Raw genomic sequence first — 20,191 nt, forward strand, 5'->3', positions numbered from 1 at the left:
GTAAGGTGAATGCTCAACTCTAGCCAGTCAACCTAACTCTACCCTAAACTAAGGGACTACAGGGTCATTAAAAGACAGTTTATAGATGAAATGAAAAACAAATGATATTACACTCTGAACTTCCTGTTCTACTTTGCTGGAGAGAATCAACTTCAGTTCTTTCAGTTTTAGCTTAGCTATATAGTTTCAGTTCAGCTAAGTACTAAATAAAGCCTAATTTCATCTGCTTATGACAGCTTCCTATATTATTAACCTGCAGATAACAGTGTATTAAATTCATATCCACATGACCCATCTAGGCACTGCTAAAATTGGCAAAAGCCAAAACTACAATAAAATGCAAGATTTGTTTAGTAAATAAAATTAAAACTTACATATAAACTCATTATATAAGCTTGTTAACTATGTGAATTAAAGACTGGGTTTGTTGGAAGAGAAAACAAACATAAAGCCGTGGATGGAACTCCTCTTCTCATTCCTACCCTACATACCAACAAAGAAGAAGATGTCATAAAATGACCATTCTCCAACACTACACCTTATTATTTTAATCTCCTTTCAAGTCAGTATTAACTTCTTGTGACAGCCTGGACACATCGCTGCAGTTTTTTGGGTAAGATTTCAGAAATGGTTTACCATTGATGTCTTGCAAGGGCTGAAAAGGAGTGACTAGCTGAAGGTTGCCCAGCTGGCCTAGGGCATAAAGTGAGACTACAACTCATAGTCACCTGGTTTTTAGCCTGGTGCCTTAACAACTACACCAAACTGGCTTTCAGTGTTACATTATGTGGTTATTATTATCACCATGGAATGTGATCTTTTCTTCTATTACTATTAATATTCAATTAATTGTCATCATCATCATGATCATCATGCCAATGTCCACTAGCATTCTTCTAATGAAGAAGGCCTGCAGATAAGGAAGCATGTTGGACTCCTTGTGCCTTCAATTAACAAAAACAAAGCCCAATAAGATCCATACTGGAGGAACAGTGCGGGATAAAAGAGGGAGTGAATGAGGAAAGAACCACTTATACTGCTATTACACAACTACTATATCTTGACTACAAAAATTTGAACTACTTCTAGATAGGCAGCAAAGGCAACTTGTTTATCATCTATTGGCCAACTACATTTTAACCTACAAAGAACCTTCTTTCTTTCTTCTGCTATTTCTCAGTTGCCAGAATGGTGGAGCTGAGAAGTTTGCTTCATTATAAAGCTCTCATTATGATTTAATTTCCAGTAAAATATAGACCAGACATATATTCAATCAATCAATCTGTTTATTACAGCCATAAGGCCAGACATAATCAAAATATAACAGCAGTGACAATTTTACTTCCATATTTACAGAATGTAAAACCATCAAACAATCAATGTAATATAATCCGAAATTCTCAAAATAAAACATCATATTAAAATTTTTCAGACCTTGATAATGGTGTGATGCATTGTGCAAATGGTGGCACAAAATTGGGCAACCTGAATTGATATTTTCGGATCCTTATCCGAAAGTAGCAACTTTAGGTAAAATTCATATCCCCTACCTGGAAACTTCTTCAATATTGGATATATAAGAATCTGTCTAGAGTCTTTATATAAAGAACAGTGAAGCAGCATATGGCTTAGGGTTTCTACAGAGCCATCACCACATGGACACAACCGAAGGTGCATAGGAATGCCCTTAAACCGTCCAAAAAGGACTGCCAAGGGCAACACATCCAGCCTGGCTAAGGTGAAAGCTTTACGAAATTTCAAAAGGTAATGGAAAATAGATAAGAAGCTGGGAAGAATCCTTCTGGAAGCAAATGACAAATATTGGAATGTGCCACCTTACTTAAGTTTGTTTGGAGATCAATATCCCAGATACGTTGTTTCAAGGCAGTTCTAGCATTATCAAATCTTAATGAACACAGACTTTCCATAGAGAAGCCCAGCGATTTAATTTTATCTAGTGCTTTTTTTCCCCCACAATGATTTAAAATGATCTATAAATACTAACGGGGCTAACTCTACAGGCATCAAAATTAACATTAGCCAAAAGGTAAGAAGAAGGAACCGTTCTCTAGCTTCCAATGAAACTAAACCTATTTCCACCCGTAGGATGGCATTTTTAATACTTTTAGGAACCATCAGTATGGCTCTGATAAACTTATTTTGAATAATTTCAGTAGCATAAAGCATTATGATTTAATTTCCAGTAAAATATAGACCTGACATATATTTGAACTTCACTGGTTCATCTTGACCTTTATTCTACATATCACTTAAGTTGTCTATCTCAGCAGATGTTCAGTGTATTTTAGATGTTAAAGTCTTCTGAAACTTGATTGCTAAGCAAGCATTTTCCATCCTTTGCAACTTTTTAATATAGTTTGACAAGTAAAATCAAAAGTAATCTTATAGTCCACAAGAAGCCTTAGTAGAATACTTTTTAGATACAACACAGAGAAACATCTAGCAAGAGGCCCTCTTTGAGGGAGATGGGTTGTTAAGAAAAATGAAATATAAATAAATAAAAGAATCCAAATATTTTGACTTGCCTCAAAATATTGAATGAATTGTGATAGAAAAAGTTATATTGGTGAAATATAGTTGCTATCACATCCTTCTTCTCTTTATGGACAAAGCATAACCTTGCAGTGAGATGGGTGGCAAACAAATTTAATAAATACACAATTTTGTTTTCATAATCTAATATTATTAATATGTGAATGTGGGCTGGTTAGCTTTCAAAAATGGGATAAATCACATTTGATACCTCTGGGTAATGTTTAGGCAAGTATAAAGATCTGGACTGTAGATTATCTTCTGATTCCTTTATATCGATATTGGACTTCTTAGGAAATTTTCTCAGTTGTTAAATGAATTGTCATGAACTGATGCAAATGAAACACGGATTTTTTTCTGAATATTTGGTGCAAGATAAATGTAACAAGATGAATTAAACTCCAAGGTTGACTCATACTCTGAGAGGCCTTCCTATGTTGGTGAGATTCCAATAGAGGACAATATATATGCTGTTTGGGATTGAATTGTGGATTTTCTGGTGATTTTTTTGGTTGTTTGTTTGCAGATGTTTCATTATCCAACTAGGTAACATCATAGGGGTGAGTGGGCATAGGGTTTTCTCCCTGGTAGTTCCTTGATTGGGGTATCATTTCCTACTTGATGGTTTTTCTGGTGTTAATCTCTGCATATTGTTGGCTGCTGTAGAGGATATGTTTTTTTTCCTTCTTAGCTTTTTTAAATTGTCTCTTTTGAATAGTCTGTCAATGAAATGTGTCTCTATGAGTGTATTGATGGCTGATTTATTTGAATGCCAACCTTCCAGGATACTCTAGGGTATCCTAATCAAGGAATTTCCAAGGAGAAAACCACACCCCCACCAACACTGGCAAGCCAATCTATTGTATATAAACAATATACACTCTCTTGATACAGGGAGCACATCCCACACTCACTAGCACTGATGATGTTACCTAGTTGGGTAATGAAACATCTTCAAACAACCAAGGAACCAACATTTTATTATATTATTTAAACAATTGTACAGAATGGAAAATATGTTTATTTGACAAAGGCATTCTTCAAGACTTGCCTTTTCCAAATGAGATCCCCATGCAGCAAAAGATAGATTTAATTTTTCACACTTTCTGTCATTGATCATTTATTCTAATTTGGTCAGTGGTTAAAATAAGGAACTTCACAATTCAGGTTCTGTTTTGTTCATCTCTAGAATTATTATTTAACTCCTTTGAATCCTGGCAAATGTTGAGATTGCTATTTGTCTGGATAACAGTTTTAATACCAGGATTTAATGCTACAAGATAGTTATAAAAATATTAGATCACAGGTATAGTTCTGACGTGGTTTCTCATAAAATAATTGCAACATAAAATTAATAAGTGAATCCATATTTATAGTATGTAAGTCAGGCCTCTCACAGTATTGTTACTTTGGGCCAATTAAGTTCTGCATAAGCTATTTTAACATGTAATTGATTTGCATATGAACACTCTTAGAAGTTTATTCAATTTATATCAATATATGATGTGTTTGACCCAGAAAATGTTATTGCTATTTTTAAAGTTCCATTGTTATTAGAGGAATTGGAGGAATTCATTGTGGCTCCTAAGCTAGTTAGAATCAGGATAGAGAAAAGAAAATATTTTACATAACACATTGGAATTTGCTTCCATGAAAATGTGGTGATGGGTACCAACTTGGCTAGCTTCAAAAAAAAGTTTCATGGGGAACTATGGCTAATAGTTTTAGGGCAATGTGTCTGCTCTGAAATCCATCTGCTGGTGGTTTTCTACAGCTGGTTGATCATTGTGAGAACAGACTGCTGGTCTAGATGGGCCAGCAGCCTCATCCAGCAAGTGACTACTTCATACCACTTCCTACTACTAATTCAAATGCTCTCTTTTTTATTTATTTATTTTATTTATGAGACTTATATACCGCTTTAAGTGCAAGCACTCTCTAAGCGGTGTACACCAGTAAGCAATGTATATATGTATTTACATTGCCCCCAACAATCTGGGTCCTCATTTTACGTACCCCGGAAGGATGGAAGGTTGAGTCAACCTTGAGCCGGTGAGATTTGAACCGCTGACCTGCTGAACACAGTCAGCTAAAGTGGCCTGCAGTACTGCACTCTAACTGCTGCGCCACCTCGGCTCTTTTTTTTTTTTTCAGGAAAAAATTAATTAAACTGAAACTGGTTATTTATTCAATTTCTGGAATAATGAGCTTCAATGTCCTTTTTTGGTAAATCATCAGAAAGTCATTTTAAAAAACAAAACAATCAAATAAATACAAATATTTTGTATACATTGAACAACTTAGAAAATGTTTAATAGTGCTTCCTGACTATATCCCCTGTGTTTTGAATCTAGGAAAACAGCAAGAATTATGGACTTTTCAGATATGGAACAGGCTAAAAGTATTATCATACAACAGTGGAAGGAAAAAGCTGTCTAATTAGCAGCAACAAATTACTGATTCAGTATGTAACATTTGCCAACATTGCAATTAAGATTTTTGTGCTTTTTGACATTAAGCTTCTTGTTAAGACATTAAGGCAGTCAAATTTCGTGAGAATTATTCTGAGGTTTTCCTTCCCATTCTTCCTTTTTAAATTATTATGATAAATAATTTTGATAGTAAATTATGTTGTTCATATTGTATGTATCTATTCTTTTTGTTATATCAAATAGTTTAACATAATAGCATAATGAAATAATTAAAAGGCACCAAGAGCATCTGTTGGAAAAGAAAATTGAATAGATTATGAACCTAATGAATTTTTGCTCACATAATTATTATATGCAGTGCAATTTTAGAGAAGCATAATGTGCTGTATATATGGTATGATATAGTCAGGGGCATTTTTATCAAAGATATCCTTCTTCATTAATGACTTGAGGTAAGTTTGACTTGAAAAGCAGTGTGACTCGCTAACCTTAATTATAGCAAGTCCAGCTGAACAAATTCTTCATAGTTTTTGAGACGTTTCCTGATGTTCTGAAAGAGGCCTGGAATTTGTAATGTTCCTGTGCTCCATAAAAATCAAAAGGTTTCAGATTATTAAATGTATGTGATTTTTTAGTGACAATTTTTAGTAATATAAAACATAAGACAAGAAAATTTTTACGGGTCAAGGAAAACTGAACTCTTTTCTTGCAAGCTTTTTTCATTCCCTTCTATGTGCAAAATATGCTAACTGGTTTTCATTCAATAACCAGGACTAAAATTAACCAAATTAGTTTTTTATGTAACTGCAATAATAGAATCCATGCCCATACATTCACCTACACAGAGTCTGCACACACTAATCTCATCAGCTGAGGGAATTGATGGAATGAGAATTGTAAAGAAATGGTAATGCAGGCGCTTCATTCTACTGGATCACTTCCGTCTGCTGTCCAGTTGCCTGTTTCATGTGAGAATTAAACATGCAAAATGCAGTTTGGAAGTTGTTAACCACCACCACCACCACACTCTGTTTCTCAAGAATATTGTGAGAAAAAAAAAGCTAGTGGAAGAACAATGTGTTTTGGAGGAAGGAGAAGATATAAATAAAATAAAGTGATAGAAATACCAAGTAAGACATGTGTATCTACCTTAAACCAACAAAGAAACAACCTCCTTATTCAAACACATACACACTTATACAGATACAACAAAATAATAAAATACAAAGAAATGCACACACAAAAATAGATGCATACAAATACTGAAACACACATATGCACATAGAAAAATACCTAACATCCATGTATGTTAGGACTAAAAATCACAGTAACTGAGAATGAAATGCAGATACATACATTGACACAAACACAAATCATAAATTAATAAATACAGATACACACACACAGAGATACGTAGATTCTAAGGCCATCATTTAAAACATGGAAGAAGATCTCAAGAAGAAAGCAGCTTTGGTGGCAGGAAGAGTGATGAAAAATAGGATAGAAAGGAAACGAGACATGTAATGGAGGGAAAACAGTGGAATAATGAGATGCAATGAAACATTAAAGAGAGAAATGGAGTGGGAAAGAGAAGAGAATGAGATGAGAAGAGAATATAGATGTTGCTTTAATAGTTAGGGAAATGGAAAAATGACAAGACAAGGGAAAACCATAGTGTGGTGGCACAGATGGGCAAAGATGCAGTGGAAATAGAAGCTATAGATAGTGGCATACAGGTTGGGTATAATGGAAAGAACCTGGGACAATATATGCAAAGAGGAGAAGATACTGAGCAAGGTCTAGCATGAAATGGCCCTGTTGAAAGCCACCTACTTCTTTAAGGTAAATACTCTCTTGACTACATGTCACACTTTCATTTTTCACCCAAAACAGTAGGTAGTCCCTGGCACATATTTCAGATCATTGCAAAAAAGTAAGAAGTGCTGCATGTGTAATTTAATAAGACAATCCCCCAGATTCCCCCCCCCAGATTTAAATACTTGTTTATTTCTTTTCAATCAGTATTTACCATCCACTCCAACTTGGAGAGATTCTTTGTGGCAAGCAACACATCTATATGCAATTAAATAAATCAACAAAAATAATAATAGTAAGCTATCTTCAATAGTCACTCAAAAACACTAACAACCAAAAGCTCATTGAACGGTACAGATTTAATTTCCTTCTAGAAAGCAAGATGCCATCAGATGTCCAGGAGATAGGTGTTCTATAGAATGAGGAACCCAATCAAAAAGTCTTATTATCTGCTCCAGACTCGATATATTACAATATGGGAAGACCCTTAACAGATTTTCTCTAGTTATTTATATTGGATGGCAAAGTCTTATTATTTGTTTGTTTAAAAATACTTATAAACCTGTCCATCCCAAAGGACCCTGAAGACTGTGCAACATCAAAGAGAAACTTAATAAATAACTAACTCTAAATCAATAACTAAAACAAAGCCTAACTACAAAAGAAAAAGAAAACACAGCACCCAAAGCACATTGGAACTGCAACAACATGAGGGCTGCATATTCTTCTGTGGGAAATGCATAAGGAAGGGACTCTTACTGAGTTCACCATACCTGGGTACTCACAAGGAGAAGGAACTTTCCACAGGTCCTCTCTTGGTGACCAGAACAGATTTTTGGCAAGCAGTTTCCTAACATAGCCCGGCCCCACATAATTTAGGGCAGGGGTTTTCAAACTTGGCCCTTTTATGACTTGTGGACTTCAACTCCCAGAATTCCTCAGCCAGGCACACTGGCAATTCTGGGAGTTGAAGTCCACAAGTCATTAAAGGGCCAAGTTTGAAGACCCCTGGTTTAGGGTAACTTTTAACAGAGCCAATGAAGTGAAATGAAGTGAAGTAAACACAGAAAAGAATAATCACTTCACTGCTTCTATCTCTACTACATATGTAGGCTCAAGCTGTTCTTGTACCACTGCTTGGCTGAATTCACCTCTGGTTTTCCAGAACCATTATCATCTTTGTTGCTCTTAGCATTTTGGTAAACATGGAGCTACCGGAGATTGTTAATTGGATAGCAGCTTCTCAAAAGTAATATCATCCAGTACCATAGCTTTTACCACATTCCACAGATTAACCAGGCTTAAGGCAGAATGTTCATCAAATTGTTGGAGAATGCTACATATATTCTCTGGAAACTTCCAGGATCCATTAAGCAACAGAAGCAGATAATTTTAATAGCCCCTCTGCTCTTGGTGAGCAGAACAGATTTTTGGCAAGCAGGGGTCTTCAAACTTGTGGACTTCAACTCCCAGAATTCCTCAGCCAGGCATACTGGCTGAGGAATTCTGGGAATTGAAGTCAACAAGTCATAAAAGGGCCAAGTTTGAAGACCCTCTGGTTTAGGGTAACTTTTAACAGAGCCAATGAATGAAGCCTGGGTAGATCCAGGTTTTTTTTTCCTGAACCCAGCATAACAACAATGTGATCTGACCACAGCAACTGTGAACATTTTCATATTTGGATTACATCTCATCTGCTCCAAAATGAAGACCAGATCAAGAATGTGTTGTCTCATGTGGGTTGGAGTCACAACTGCTTGCAACAAACCCACAGCTGCCACATGAGTCCAGGTCATGGAGTTTGAAGTTACTCAAGAGAGAAGCCCTGGAAACTCCAAACTCCATCCCTGAAACCAAACCCAGAAGTTCTAAAGGGCTACTGATGGGTGAGTAGGTACAGAATCAGCAATCAGCAGCCCTAGTTTCTCAGGGCAACCCAACTCCATGCACTGGCAAGGAAAACAATTGACTTTGGAATAGTAGTCCTTCTTTTTGTCAGAGTCTCTTACATGATCATAACAACCCTTCCTCTCTAAAGGAAGTGTTGTGGCTGCCATAGGGCCTAAAATCCAGCCAAGTAGATTTTCAACAGGGTTACATCCTGGTCTCTGCCCAGCCCATTCTCAATAATATATGCCATATCTGCCTAGGTTCTTCTTCTCCTTTGATGACCTGTCTGGTGTCCCTTGCCATATCTCCTTCTGCCCATCAGATTCTCAATTATACCTCCAGTCTTCTCTCTCTTCAGAGAGGTACCCAACTTCATTTCAACTCTTGAATTCATTAACCCTAGCCTATCATCCATTCATTAGTGGATTGGCAGTAGTATGCAGCATTATTTCCTCACGCTCCATTCCATCTCATTATTCACTGTTTTCCCTCTATATCACTTCTGGTTTCCTTTCCACAATTTATATCCATAAAAAACTCAGCAATTTAACAACATACCCACTTAGCAACCATCAAATATATTTCAGCCACTTCCTATAATAGTTTTTCCCACCTATATTCTACAACTTTTCCTCTCAGATAGACACAACTTTAAATGGTCAAATCTGATCACAGCTTTCTAATTCCTCTTCTAAATTCATTCATTGATTAGGTCTCAGAATCAATTATTCAGTTTTTTTTTAAAGTTGGTCAAAAATAATTTCTAATCATCACAATATTTAGGTTTCACATAAACCAATTTCATAAATGTGATTTCATACTTTGATTTCATAAGCATTTAGAACCAAAGAATTTTCACTGGTGAAAAAAGATGATCAGAGCTATCGTCTGAAGGCCTACTATATAACTCCAGTTCAGAAAAAGCTGGATTAATTTTTGTTATTATTAAACTCTTGCATGCAATTGTCACTTTTTATTCCCAGACACACTCCTAAGAACTCTTTTAAAAAGATCTTACTGTGACCAGATACAGCATTTATTGTTGTAAATAATTGTTGTCCTGCATGCAGTGTAATATCTAAGCAAATGTGAAGGATTATTTAAATGTGCCTCTAGCAGATGGTTCAATTCCAGGAAAAAGCAAAATAATTCTAATAAGTGTTTACCAGATGGCATGATCCTCATCTCTTCGATCACCCAGTGAAAATAAGTCAGTACGCATATATGCATGCGCAGGTATGCAAGTACATACATGAGGAGCAGGATGTATGAAAGAACAGAAAATTTGTTTGCTTGGTCCAAAAAGGATGTTAGTATTCTACAAGTATTCAGTCAATTATGAGACCCAGTGTAATGTAGGTTGGACAGATAAATCACACTTTTTTTGAGCTCAGGATTATTGTTTTGGGGTAAAATTATGAGATGTGTACCACCTTGGGCTCCCAGAGAAAAACCTGGATATAAATAATACAATTTGATTTTATTGAGTCTATACAAAGTATAACTAAATCTCAAATCAATCCTGCTTTTGGATTTCCTATTAACAACTTACCTGAATCCTTTCTTTCTCCCTTACTTCTTTCCATTTTTGTTTTGTTTTTTTCTCAGTTATTTTCTTGGCTATTTCTGTAAGATAACTTTAACCAGTGTAAACCCTAAACTCTCCACCCCCCCCAATTTTCACAATACAAATTTTTGTTGTCTTTTAAAATATCACTACATTGCCCTTCATTGTTTTTAGCCAAAGCCCTATAAAACTTTGCAGGAGAGGCATTATTAGGGATATTATGTACATAATTTAGAATAGAATAGAATAGAATAGAATAGAATAGAATAGAATAGAATAGAATAGAATAGAATAGAATAGAATAGAAGAGCTGGAAGGGACCTTGGAGGTCCATGTTCAAGCAGGAGAACCTATACATCTCAGACAAGTGACTGTCCAGTCTCTTCTTAAAAACCTCCAGTGATGGAGCACCCATGATTTCTGGGGGCAAGCTGTTTCACTGGCTAATTGTTCTCACTGTTAGGAAGTTTCTCCTTAATTCCAGGTTGCTTCTCTCTTTGATCAGTTTCCAACCATTGTTTCTTGTCTTGCCCTCTGGTGCTTTGGAGAATAGTTTGACTCCCTCTTCTTTGTGGCAGCCCCTCAAATACTGGAATACTGCTATCATGTCACCCCTATTTCTTCTTTTCTTTAGACTAGCCAAATCCAAGTCCTGCAGCCATTCTTCGTATGTTTTAGTCTCCAGGCCTTTGATCATTTTAGTTGCTCTTCTCTGAACTCTCTCCAAGGTCTCAACATTTTTTTTTTTTTTTTGTAGTATGGTGACCAAAATTGGTTGCAGTATTCCTGGTTTGGTCTTACTGGGTTTTATAACGTGGTACTAATACTTCACATGATCTTGATTCTATGCCTCTGTTTATACAATCCAGGATTGTGTTAGCTTTTTTGGCTGCTGCTGCACATTGCTGGCTCATAGTCAAGTGATCGTCCACTAGGACTCTAAAGTCCCTCTCATAGTTGCTGTTTTTAAGCCAGATTTTGCCTAATCTGTACTTAAACCTTTGATTTTTCCTGCCTAAATGAAAAAAAAATTGCTTTTCTCCACATTAAAACTCATTTTGTTGGATAGGGCCCATTGTTCAAGTTTGTCAAGATCTTTTTGGATCCTGAGCTTGACTTTAAATGCATTCCATTGTATAATAGGCTATTTTGACAACTACTGAGAACAAAATGTAAGTAATTGACAGCAAGGAGTGCATGAACCTGGCATCTTCAATATTTTAGCTTTTCCAAATAATCATTTTATTTCTTCAGCTGAATGTATGATTCACATAAACCCTGCACACATACACATAATTCATGTACTGTATACAGACACAGACATACCAATCCATCTATATCAATTTTCCTTCAAGATGAACTTCAAAGAGAAACTGAATAAAAGTGCAGATGTATTAAAGAAAGATCTTATGCATAAAGAAAATGACACCAATGATACTCTATTCTTCTCATTCTTCCTTAAACAAGGTCTGATGTACTAGAAGTTGGTTAAAATAAAAGATAAGAATTTATGGAAAGTTGTTGAAAAAGAGGCAAAGGATACCTATAGCCATGACTTGTTGCATATATACCTGCTGGTTGTGGTATATGTAACATGTCATGTCATGCTGCTGGTGTACTTCTTTTTTGGCCCATCTGTTTCCTCTTTATTTCTCTCTGACTTTCCTTCTCATTCAATATCTTTTTCTGGCCTCCTAATAGAGCCAGCTTCACACAATTCTTACTTTTTCTGGTTGGAGCTGGCAAGTTCTGGGAAAGCCATCTTATTTCTCTTTCAAAAAAAGTAGAAAGAACACACACCTACTTTGATAGAGGCTAAATCTCTTAAGCTGCCATAGCATGGACCCCAAAACTCAATGACAAACAAAAAACCACTCCTATTACTGATATCAGATGCCAATTATGCACCTCTGTTTGATAGAATTGCCACTGGGCTCTTTGAAGCTAAACAGCAGATACTATGCAGTAAGTGACAACATTCGCAGAATGAAGATGGAGATGGGAGAGCTAATGTAATTGCTAAGTACTTGGTCTGTCATAAATTGCAGAAAGTATACAGCTCTCCTGCAAACTTGGCCCTTTTTTGACTTGTGGATTTCAACTCCCAGAATTCCTCAGCCAGTCATAAAAGGGCCAAGTCTGAAGAGCCCTGCCTTAAATGATCATTCAGCAAACACATATCTGCCTTTGTACTTTCAGAATTCTATCAACCCTTGTGAATCATATGAGCAGCTGTTACTACATATCTTGCTTGATATATTATCCTTATATCATACTTGAAAATAGTTTCAACTCTTCCATGATGTGACTTATTAGCAGGGAGGTTAGCTTTTACTAAAATCAGAACAAGTGGCTCTTCCACAAAAATGGAAAGCCTGTTCTGAAAGCTCACTGCTTCGTTCCATAACTGGCTGATGCTCAGGCATTTGAGATATGTCAACACACACATTACTATGTTGTCAAGATTTTTTTTTTAAAAAAAGATTGTGTATGGCAATCGAAGTTAGCATAGCTACACAATGTATTTCCCGTGTAGACAGCCTTTTGAGACAGTTTTACATCCCATTTGGAAATGATTGAAGTGCATGTTAATCAGTCAAAGGAATCATTGGGAGATTTTCATTATTCTACTTTTCAATATCTTCTTGCTTCATTTTTTTTCATCGTAGCAGAAGAAGCTAACACCTGGCACAATGAAAATACCAAGTGATTATCATCAGTAGATAAATGGGGGGATTCAATTTTGTCTCCCAAGATTTCTGACGCCATGTCCATCAGGAAAATCAGCTATTCTTCTCTCATAATGGCCAATACACAGGCCAGTATGGAAAGAAAAATTATGCCAGCCTATTCTCAAATCAGCCCTCTTGTCAGCTGTGTGAAAATTAATGCAGCTATAATCTTGAAGAGACGGAGGTGAGGTCTGTTCCAGCCCTTTTGATTTTCCAGAAGCGTGTTAAAACCTGGCTATGCCAGTTAGCTTGGAGTTTTGATGGGGGCACTTAGTGTTGAAGGTGGCTGATGAATTAACTGAAAAGATGCTACCTCTGTAACAATCTTACCATTTTTGTTTCTTGTCTTTGTATTTAATGTTTTTTTAATATTTGTTATTTTAATTGTAGGTCGTCCAGAGTTCCTTTTCAGAGTGAGATGGGCAGCATATAAATTTAATAAATAAACCAATAAAAATTGTGAAATAGTTACCTAAGGGTTTATTTATATTTTACTAATCAAATTTATATGACTTCAATCTCACAGAAAGTGACTCTACTTCAGTAGTTCTACTGCTCTGAAAACTGCTTTAGCATAGGATTACTCCCTGAGTAATTGACATGGGAGATAGGATTGGAGAAAAGACATATATACCTACTTGTCCCCATAGTGACATGTATTCCTTGTGCCTAAATGATTGCAAGTAAGGGTCAGCTGATGGTTTTGATAAACATTCCATGGATTGGTGTTGCACTACGCTCAGATCAATGCATACCCTTCACAGATCCCCTCAGAATTTGTTACTGGACTGTAGCAGAAAAGAAACATTAGATGCATGCTAATGTAAATATAATTAAAATTACATTTAAACTTAGTTTAGTTTTCCCCTCTAATCTCATTCATTTTTGGAAGGTAGACCTTCTACTACTACTACTACTACTCAAAGTCCAAATGTGGCCCTCAGTCTGTAAAAAAGAAAAGAAAAAAGAAGTTGCATAGTCTAATTTAGATGAGTGATTCTTAAACTAGTTTTCAGGCTTGTTGTTATACTATAATGTCCATAACCCTAGCTAGCATCCTCGATCACAAATGAGAGTTTTAGCATAATTACTTCATTTACTTTAGGTTCGTGAAAATATCATCCTTGTTTGTCCACATCTGTTTATCCTAGTGAGTACTTTAAAGAAGAATGAGATCACGTAATGTAGACTTGTTTTTAAACTTGTCACTATATTATATTATAGAAAAGTTTGCCTTATTTTCTTTTTTGAATAGCAGGGTTTTTATTTTTCTTTGATCAAAGATAAGAATATTTAAATTTACTTCAACATTTGAAAGAAAAACCTCAATTCTACCGAAGCAATTGCTTCTTAAGTAGGATATCAGAACAGCACTGCAATAACTTCAGGGGGAAAAAACCACCCTCTTTGTTACTTCCTGGAAACTGAAGAAAGAAGAAAAAGTGGTTTTAGAGAAGTGAGTAAAACTGACATCACTTTGCTGTAGAGTGTGACTGCCAGTAGTTAAATTTTGCCTGACAGAGGAAGCTGCTTCTTGGATTATAAAGACGAGTTTCAATGTATGCGTACAGTCTGTTCTACATTTGATGGGGACTTTGCATGACTTTCACAGAGAGCAATAACTTTTATTTTACTTTCCAGAGACAGACATCCACATGCTGTTTTGTAAGGATACATATAATCCCTGGATATAACCATGTTTTTGTGGCTAGAACTCTTGGTGTTTGGCTTGGCTCTTGTGGACATGGATGTTTTCATAAATGGTAGGTGCCTTCCTTTGTTTTGATACCACAAGTTCTCTTCATAATTGCAGCAACAGCACTATGTTGCCTTGAATCAGTTCGATCAAATAATTAGCTCTAAAACTGAAAGTCAGTCTCTCATGCTTGGTTTTTTTTGAAGAAAGGTTGGGGTTGACCATAACCTTAAAAAGTCTTAGGCCTTGCTATCTCTCTTTCTGAGTTCCATGATTCTATGATCATCAAGAACCTAAAACTAAACACCATTTGGTTGAGTAAAATTCAGGTCCAGCCTATGAGTTATATAAATAAGCAGCATGCTGAAATGAACTCGAAACACTCCTGCAACATTCAAGGAAGCAGAGATGCCCATATGGAAATAGTTTTCTTCTCACAGGGATTTTTTTTTTTAAATCCCAGATAACTTAATCATTTGGGATCTTAACCATTGGTTTTGGTTATTTTTTTCACACTGAATCTGAGGCTGTCCACCAGGGGTTAAGTCTTCCTTCATTACCTATGTTGTCTTTGGGTTGTGCAAACTCTGAAAGCATTCACACCACAGTGAAGATTTCCTTTGGAACAGATTTTTTTCTAGGAAAAAAAAGATTTAAAGTGTGTTTTTTTTCGGTGCAAATGTGCTTAGCATTTAGGCTTCTTTGTCAAGAACATTTAAGATTGCAGTCCTGCAACTGTTATTCCTTAGTATGATATGTAACTCAATAGATTCACATTTGGATGTTATATAAGCTTTTTTCCCATGTTAGTTTAAGCAATAATGTTACAGTGAATTTCCCCTGCTTTAAGATGGACTTCTGCATTATATTTTGAGCCACTCCTTAATCTCAGATCCTTTATTTAGTTCCTCAGATTTCAAGCTCTACTGCATCACATATTTTTGTTCTTCTTTGTTAAAAATCATCATCAGATTATAAATGATACCAGTATGTTGCATATAGATATAGTCTATACAAGTCAACCATAATAGCTGACACATCTATATTTTTCATTTTATGCAGCCATGACTAATCATTATTTTTACAATGTCCCAAATTAGAAATCTTGTTTTATATATGTTCTTCCACTGATTGGGTTATGTGGCTTAGCTGGTTAACAAGTCATCATGTACAGTACCGCCATTTTATTTCAATTGCATTTAACCAGGCTTGTAAAACATTCTGAGTATTGGAAACCTGAACTTATTATACAATATAACTCTCAGTTCCTTGGGAACGACCATTTTGGATTCGGGCACATAAGCCAAAAAGCTTATTATTCACAGGAAGAAAACTGCTTCGCCTGACAAAAGTATTTGTACATCTTTTATGTCTAGGTGGTGAGAAGATGCTCATGGCTTTATTTATAGTGATTAAAGAACGTGAACACGGGCAGGGTTGAAGCTTTATCTGTATCTTCTTTGAAAGTATAGTTCTCCATGTTTTTGCAACCTAGAACAGGCTGCCCATTTTTAAATCTGTTTGCTGCCGAAAGTATAATTTAGTAACAGTATAAAAGCCGTTATACTGTATATAACAACGGCCCTCCAACTTTCAAGAATTCTCATTCCCATTGCTTAATTTCAACAGTTCCTCAAATGGTTAGAAAATATTGAGGTCCAACAGTTTATATCTTCTGCTGCTAGTGGTGCCACTGGTGGTTTTGTGTTTTTTTGTTTTGCTTTCTTTTCTACTGATGATGTCCAACCTGAACTCAAGAGTGCACTATCCATTTAAGAAACAAGGCAAAGGGAGACTTCAAAATTTACACCAGAAAATATATAAAACATTAGCTAATACCATTCATAGCCCCTCATAAAATACAGGTAGTCCTCAACTTACAACAGTTCATTTAGTGACAATGGCACTGAAAAAAATGACTTATGACCGTTTTTCATATTTGCGGCTTGTCCATAGTCAAAATTCAGATGCTTGGCAATTGACTCATATTTATGACGGTTGCAGTGTCCCAGGTTCATGTGATCCCTTTTTGTGACCTTCTGACAAGCAAAAGTCAATGAGGAAGCCAGATTCATTTAACAATTGTGTCACTAACATAACATTCAACAAATGTTTTTTTTAAAAATCCTAATGTTACAACTAATGAGAACAGAATTAATTCTGGAATAAATACATTGTTATGAGTTTTCATCTGCCTGGAGTCTGAAATCTAAGGGTTATAGAAGTTTCATAGTAGCCAATCCTGTATATAAGGGCCCTGCATCAGTAGTGGGATTCAGATATGTGAACAACCAGTTCTCTGTGTGGATGCCGCTTCCGGAAGTCCATTCTGGGCCTGGGCAAGAAAAAATTAGCTACCAGTTCTGCTGAAGTGGTGTGAACCGGCTGAATCCCACCACTGCCCTGCATGATCCATTTGTGCATAAGCTGATTTCCACCTAAAAGGATAGTAGTGCATTACTCAGTAATATTTCTTCATGCAGCAAGCCATTTTCTTCTTGCCAAAATTAGTGCTATAAGGAGAGTGTGAGAATGAAGACCGCATGTTTGTTTACAATGCTTAGTTCTATCCAGGTGATCTGGCTTTTCTTGTCTACAGCTAATGCTAAGTAGATTAAATTTACCCTCCTTTTGCGACTTGATACCATTGCTACAAAAATTTTTAAAACAGTTTTTATACATCTGTATTTTGGGAGGAGTGGGAGGAAATCTTATTCTTCTGTGAATATTTACTACTCAGTTTAATTCACTTTTTAAAGTGTGAGTGAAAATGAAAAAAAAATGTTTGAAATATTAATATTAAAACTTAAAATATTAATGTCAAAATAAAATACAAAAATCACCGTGATTCAACATCTATTAAAATGATCCAAATTTTACTTTTTTCAAAATACATGAAGGCGGTATTAACATGCAACCATTTTATAAAGATTTGTATTCAAATTTGTCAATATATTAATTTTTTCTGAAACTTTCATTTTGACAAAGCATAATTGCATCATAAAATATAGAAAAATGAGAATTTTAAAGGAATTGTAATTACAATATTAATTTGATAATGTAAAATTGGGTAGAAATCCCTTCTAAGGGAGATGGGAAGCATAAAAATTAAACAAACAAACAAATAAACAAATAGCAAACAGAACAATTTTTTCCTGACATTTTTGTTAAAATATTATTCTTATATGCTTATTAACCATAATGAGTACCTGGCAGTAATAAGACTTTTTGTATTCATTTTTTTTTAATTGCAGAATGGGACTGCTAAATTAAGAAAAGTACAAATTTCAAAGAAGTCTGTTTACATATTGTTCCACAAATATGAAATTAGAAAATGGGCATTAAAATGTTTTCTGAACATCTTCCTTCCCATTGGTCTTGTTAAACACCGATTAAATAAGTCATCTCCTTATTAAACCCCTTATTAAACTGGTCATCAAGAGAGACAATATGAGGCTTGAAGGATTATGGTATGAAAACAAATGTATGACATATAGGACAAAATTGTGTTTCTTCTTCAATCATTTCTCTTGCTGATGCAGCCCAGTGTTTATTTCTGCAGCTTCCCTGTATTGTGACTTCATATGATGTCGAACAGGGCAAGATGTACAGCAATAATTTTCTTCAAAAACCAGATTGCTATCTTCTTTATCTGCCTGAGATGGATATCCAGGATATCCTAACAAATTGCTGTTATAGAAATTCTAACTTATTACCTAAGAGTTAGAAACTGTTTCAAGATATCTCTACTTCATAACTGAGAAGTACAGTAAGGAAGAAAATCTCTTTTTCCTCCCTTAGTTATCATTTTGGAATAGTTGCACCTTGGTCTTCTCTTCTGTGATCAGTCACATCACCTTTTACAAGGATACTTGTCTGTACCTTTCAGCCAGACAGGGTGCTTCTTTTTGTGAAAGGGAAAAGTATGCGTTGCTCTGCCCGTCATACATATGAATAAATAGGATGTACATTTCTGAAAATAAAACCAAAAGAGACCATTCTCAAGTAGTTGAGTAAGCCCATAGAAATCTTCCCGTCAGAGTACGTGCTGCTTTCCCCAAGTTCTCATATTCTGACTTTGAGTTCTAATCTTGCCACCTAAATTAGTCTGGGAGATACCTCCTCCCTTGCCTAACTTATCATTAGGGCAGGGCAAGGGAGTTGAAAGAAAAATTCAATCCTGGCAAGGCAAAGGTGCTGTTGGTAAATAAGGAACTGCAGTCTGAAGCTCAGTCTGCTTTGGGTGGGTTGTTTACTCTCTGAAGGAGCAGCTCTGTGGTCTGGGACTGCTTCTTGATCCCCGGTTGTTACTCAATTTGCAGGTAGCATCTGTGGTGAGCAGTACCTCTACATAATTATAGATGGTGCAGTCTGTTTTGGCAAGAATTATTTCCAGCTGGATTACTGTAACATGATTACTGTGTGGGGCTATCCTCAAAAAAAGTCTCGAAGTTGCTGTTGATGCAGCATGGTTGGCTGCTATTGGAGATTAGATAAAGGCTGTGCTAGTTGCCAACTGCTTACTACATTGTTGGAATTGATCTAGGACTAGATAATTTATAATCTGACTATCTAGGGACCATCTCCTTTCTTACAAAACTGTCTAGACATTATAATCTGCAGGAAAGATCTGTTTGAAGATGACCCTGGCATCAGAGATTTTTTTTTCCTGACCCATGGAAAAAGGCCTTATCCAGTACTACTCCATTAGAAAATGAGTAAAATGCACCTGTTTCTCCAGGCTTTGTGACACTGTTATTGCCTGTTTAAATGTTAATTAATGGCTTCTAACCATATATTCTATTTTAATTTTAATTTTGTTAACCATCTTGATTACACATCACACTAGAAAGGCAGAAAAACCAACCAATCATTCATAGCTCTCTCTTATCATAAGATTACAATCGATAGCCTGGCACCTTACAACCCTTCTGAATTACCAAATGGTTTGCCCTACTACATTTGTTTCAATGTTCTCCCTAACTACTTCTTAGATTTATTCATTTATTAATATCCTATTTTTTTTCTCTAGGAGTTTAAAGTTACATTCTTTCTTCCATGTTAACACAAGTTCATGAGGGAGATTTGAGTGCAAAGTGAGACCAGCAAATTGATCCACTCTATCAGGATCTGCTGGTTAAAAATGAAACCAAAAAATTCTTTTTGTGTTTTGAGTAATACAGGCAGTTGAGTACCTGTTGTACTAATTTCCTACAATGCCCATAACATAGGGGTACATCAAGGCATTGTAAGATGTTTAATGGTGTTGTTGTTCATACCATTGGGCCCTCAGATGAACCCAAAGGTTCCTGCCAGCAAAGATAATTTTTCCACCAGAGTTTAACTGGCCCAGGTCATCCTGCAACCTCCAGCTTAGTGGTGGAGCTTCACCACAGCTATAGTTAATGATCTTAGTTTTTGTCATAAGGAATGAGATGTTAAAATCTAGGGAAAAACCATTCTCAACATTCTGCCACAAAAATGCTTTGCACTTTAAGAAGAATAA

The 20,191-nt window shown here is 35.8% G+C and overlaps 1 protein-coding gene across 3 annotated transcripts in view; it reads left to right on the forward strand.

The window, feature by feature from the left end:
* The first annotated feature begins 14,455 nt into the window (after window positions 1-14,455).
* The window catches only part of PTPRC (protein tyrosine phosphatase receptor type C), a 77,761-nt gene continuing 72,025 nt past the window's right edge, over window positions 14,456-20,191 (forward strand). For 2 of the 3 annotated variants that reach the window (XM_039329645.1, XM_039329647.1), the window contains exons 1-2: window positions 14,456-14,548; window positions 14,631-14,752. In XM_039329645.1, coding sequence (XP_039185579.1) covers window positions 14,686-14,752 — 67 coding nt within the window. In that variant the 5' untranslated portion in view covers window positions 14,456-14,548; window positions 14,631-14,685. The other variant, XM_039329646.1, reaches the window with a different exon arrangement.

This window comes from Crotalus tigris, unplaced genomic scaffold (genome assembly GCF_016545835.1).
Source record: "Crotalus tigris isolate CLP2741 ecotype Arizona unplaced genomic scaffold, ASM1654583v1 scf7180000024401.5802323, whole genome shotgun sequence".
Lineage (NCBI taxonomy): Eukaryota > Metazoa > Chordata > Lepidosauria > Squamata > Viperidae > Crotalus > Crotalus tigris.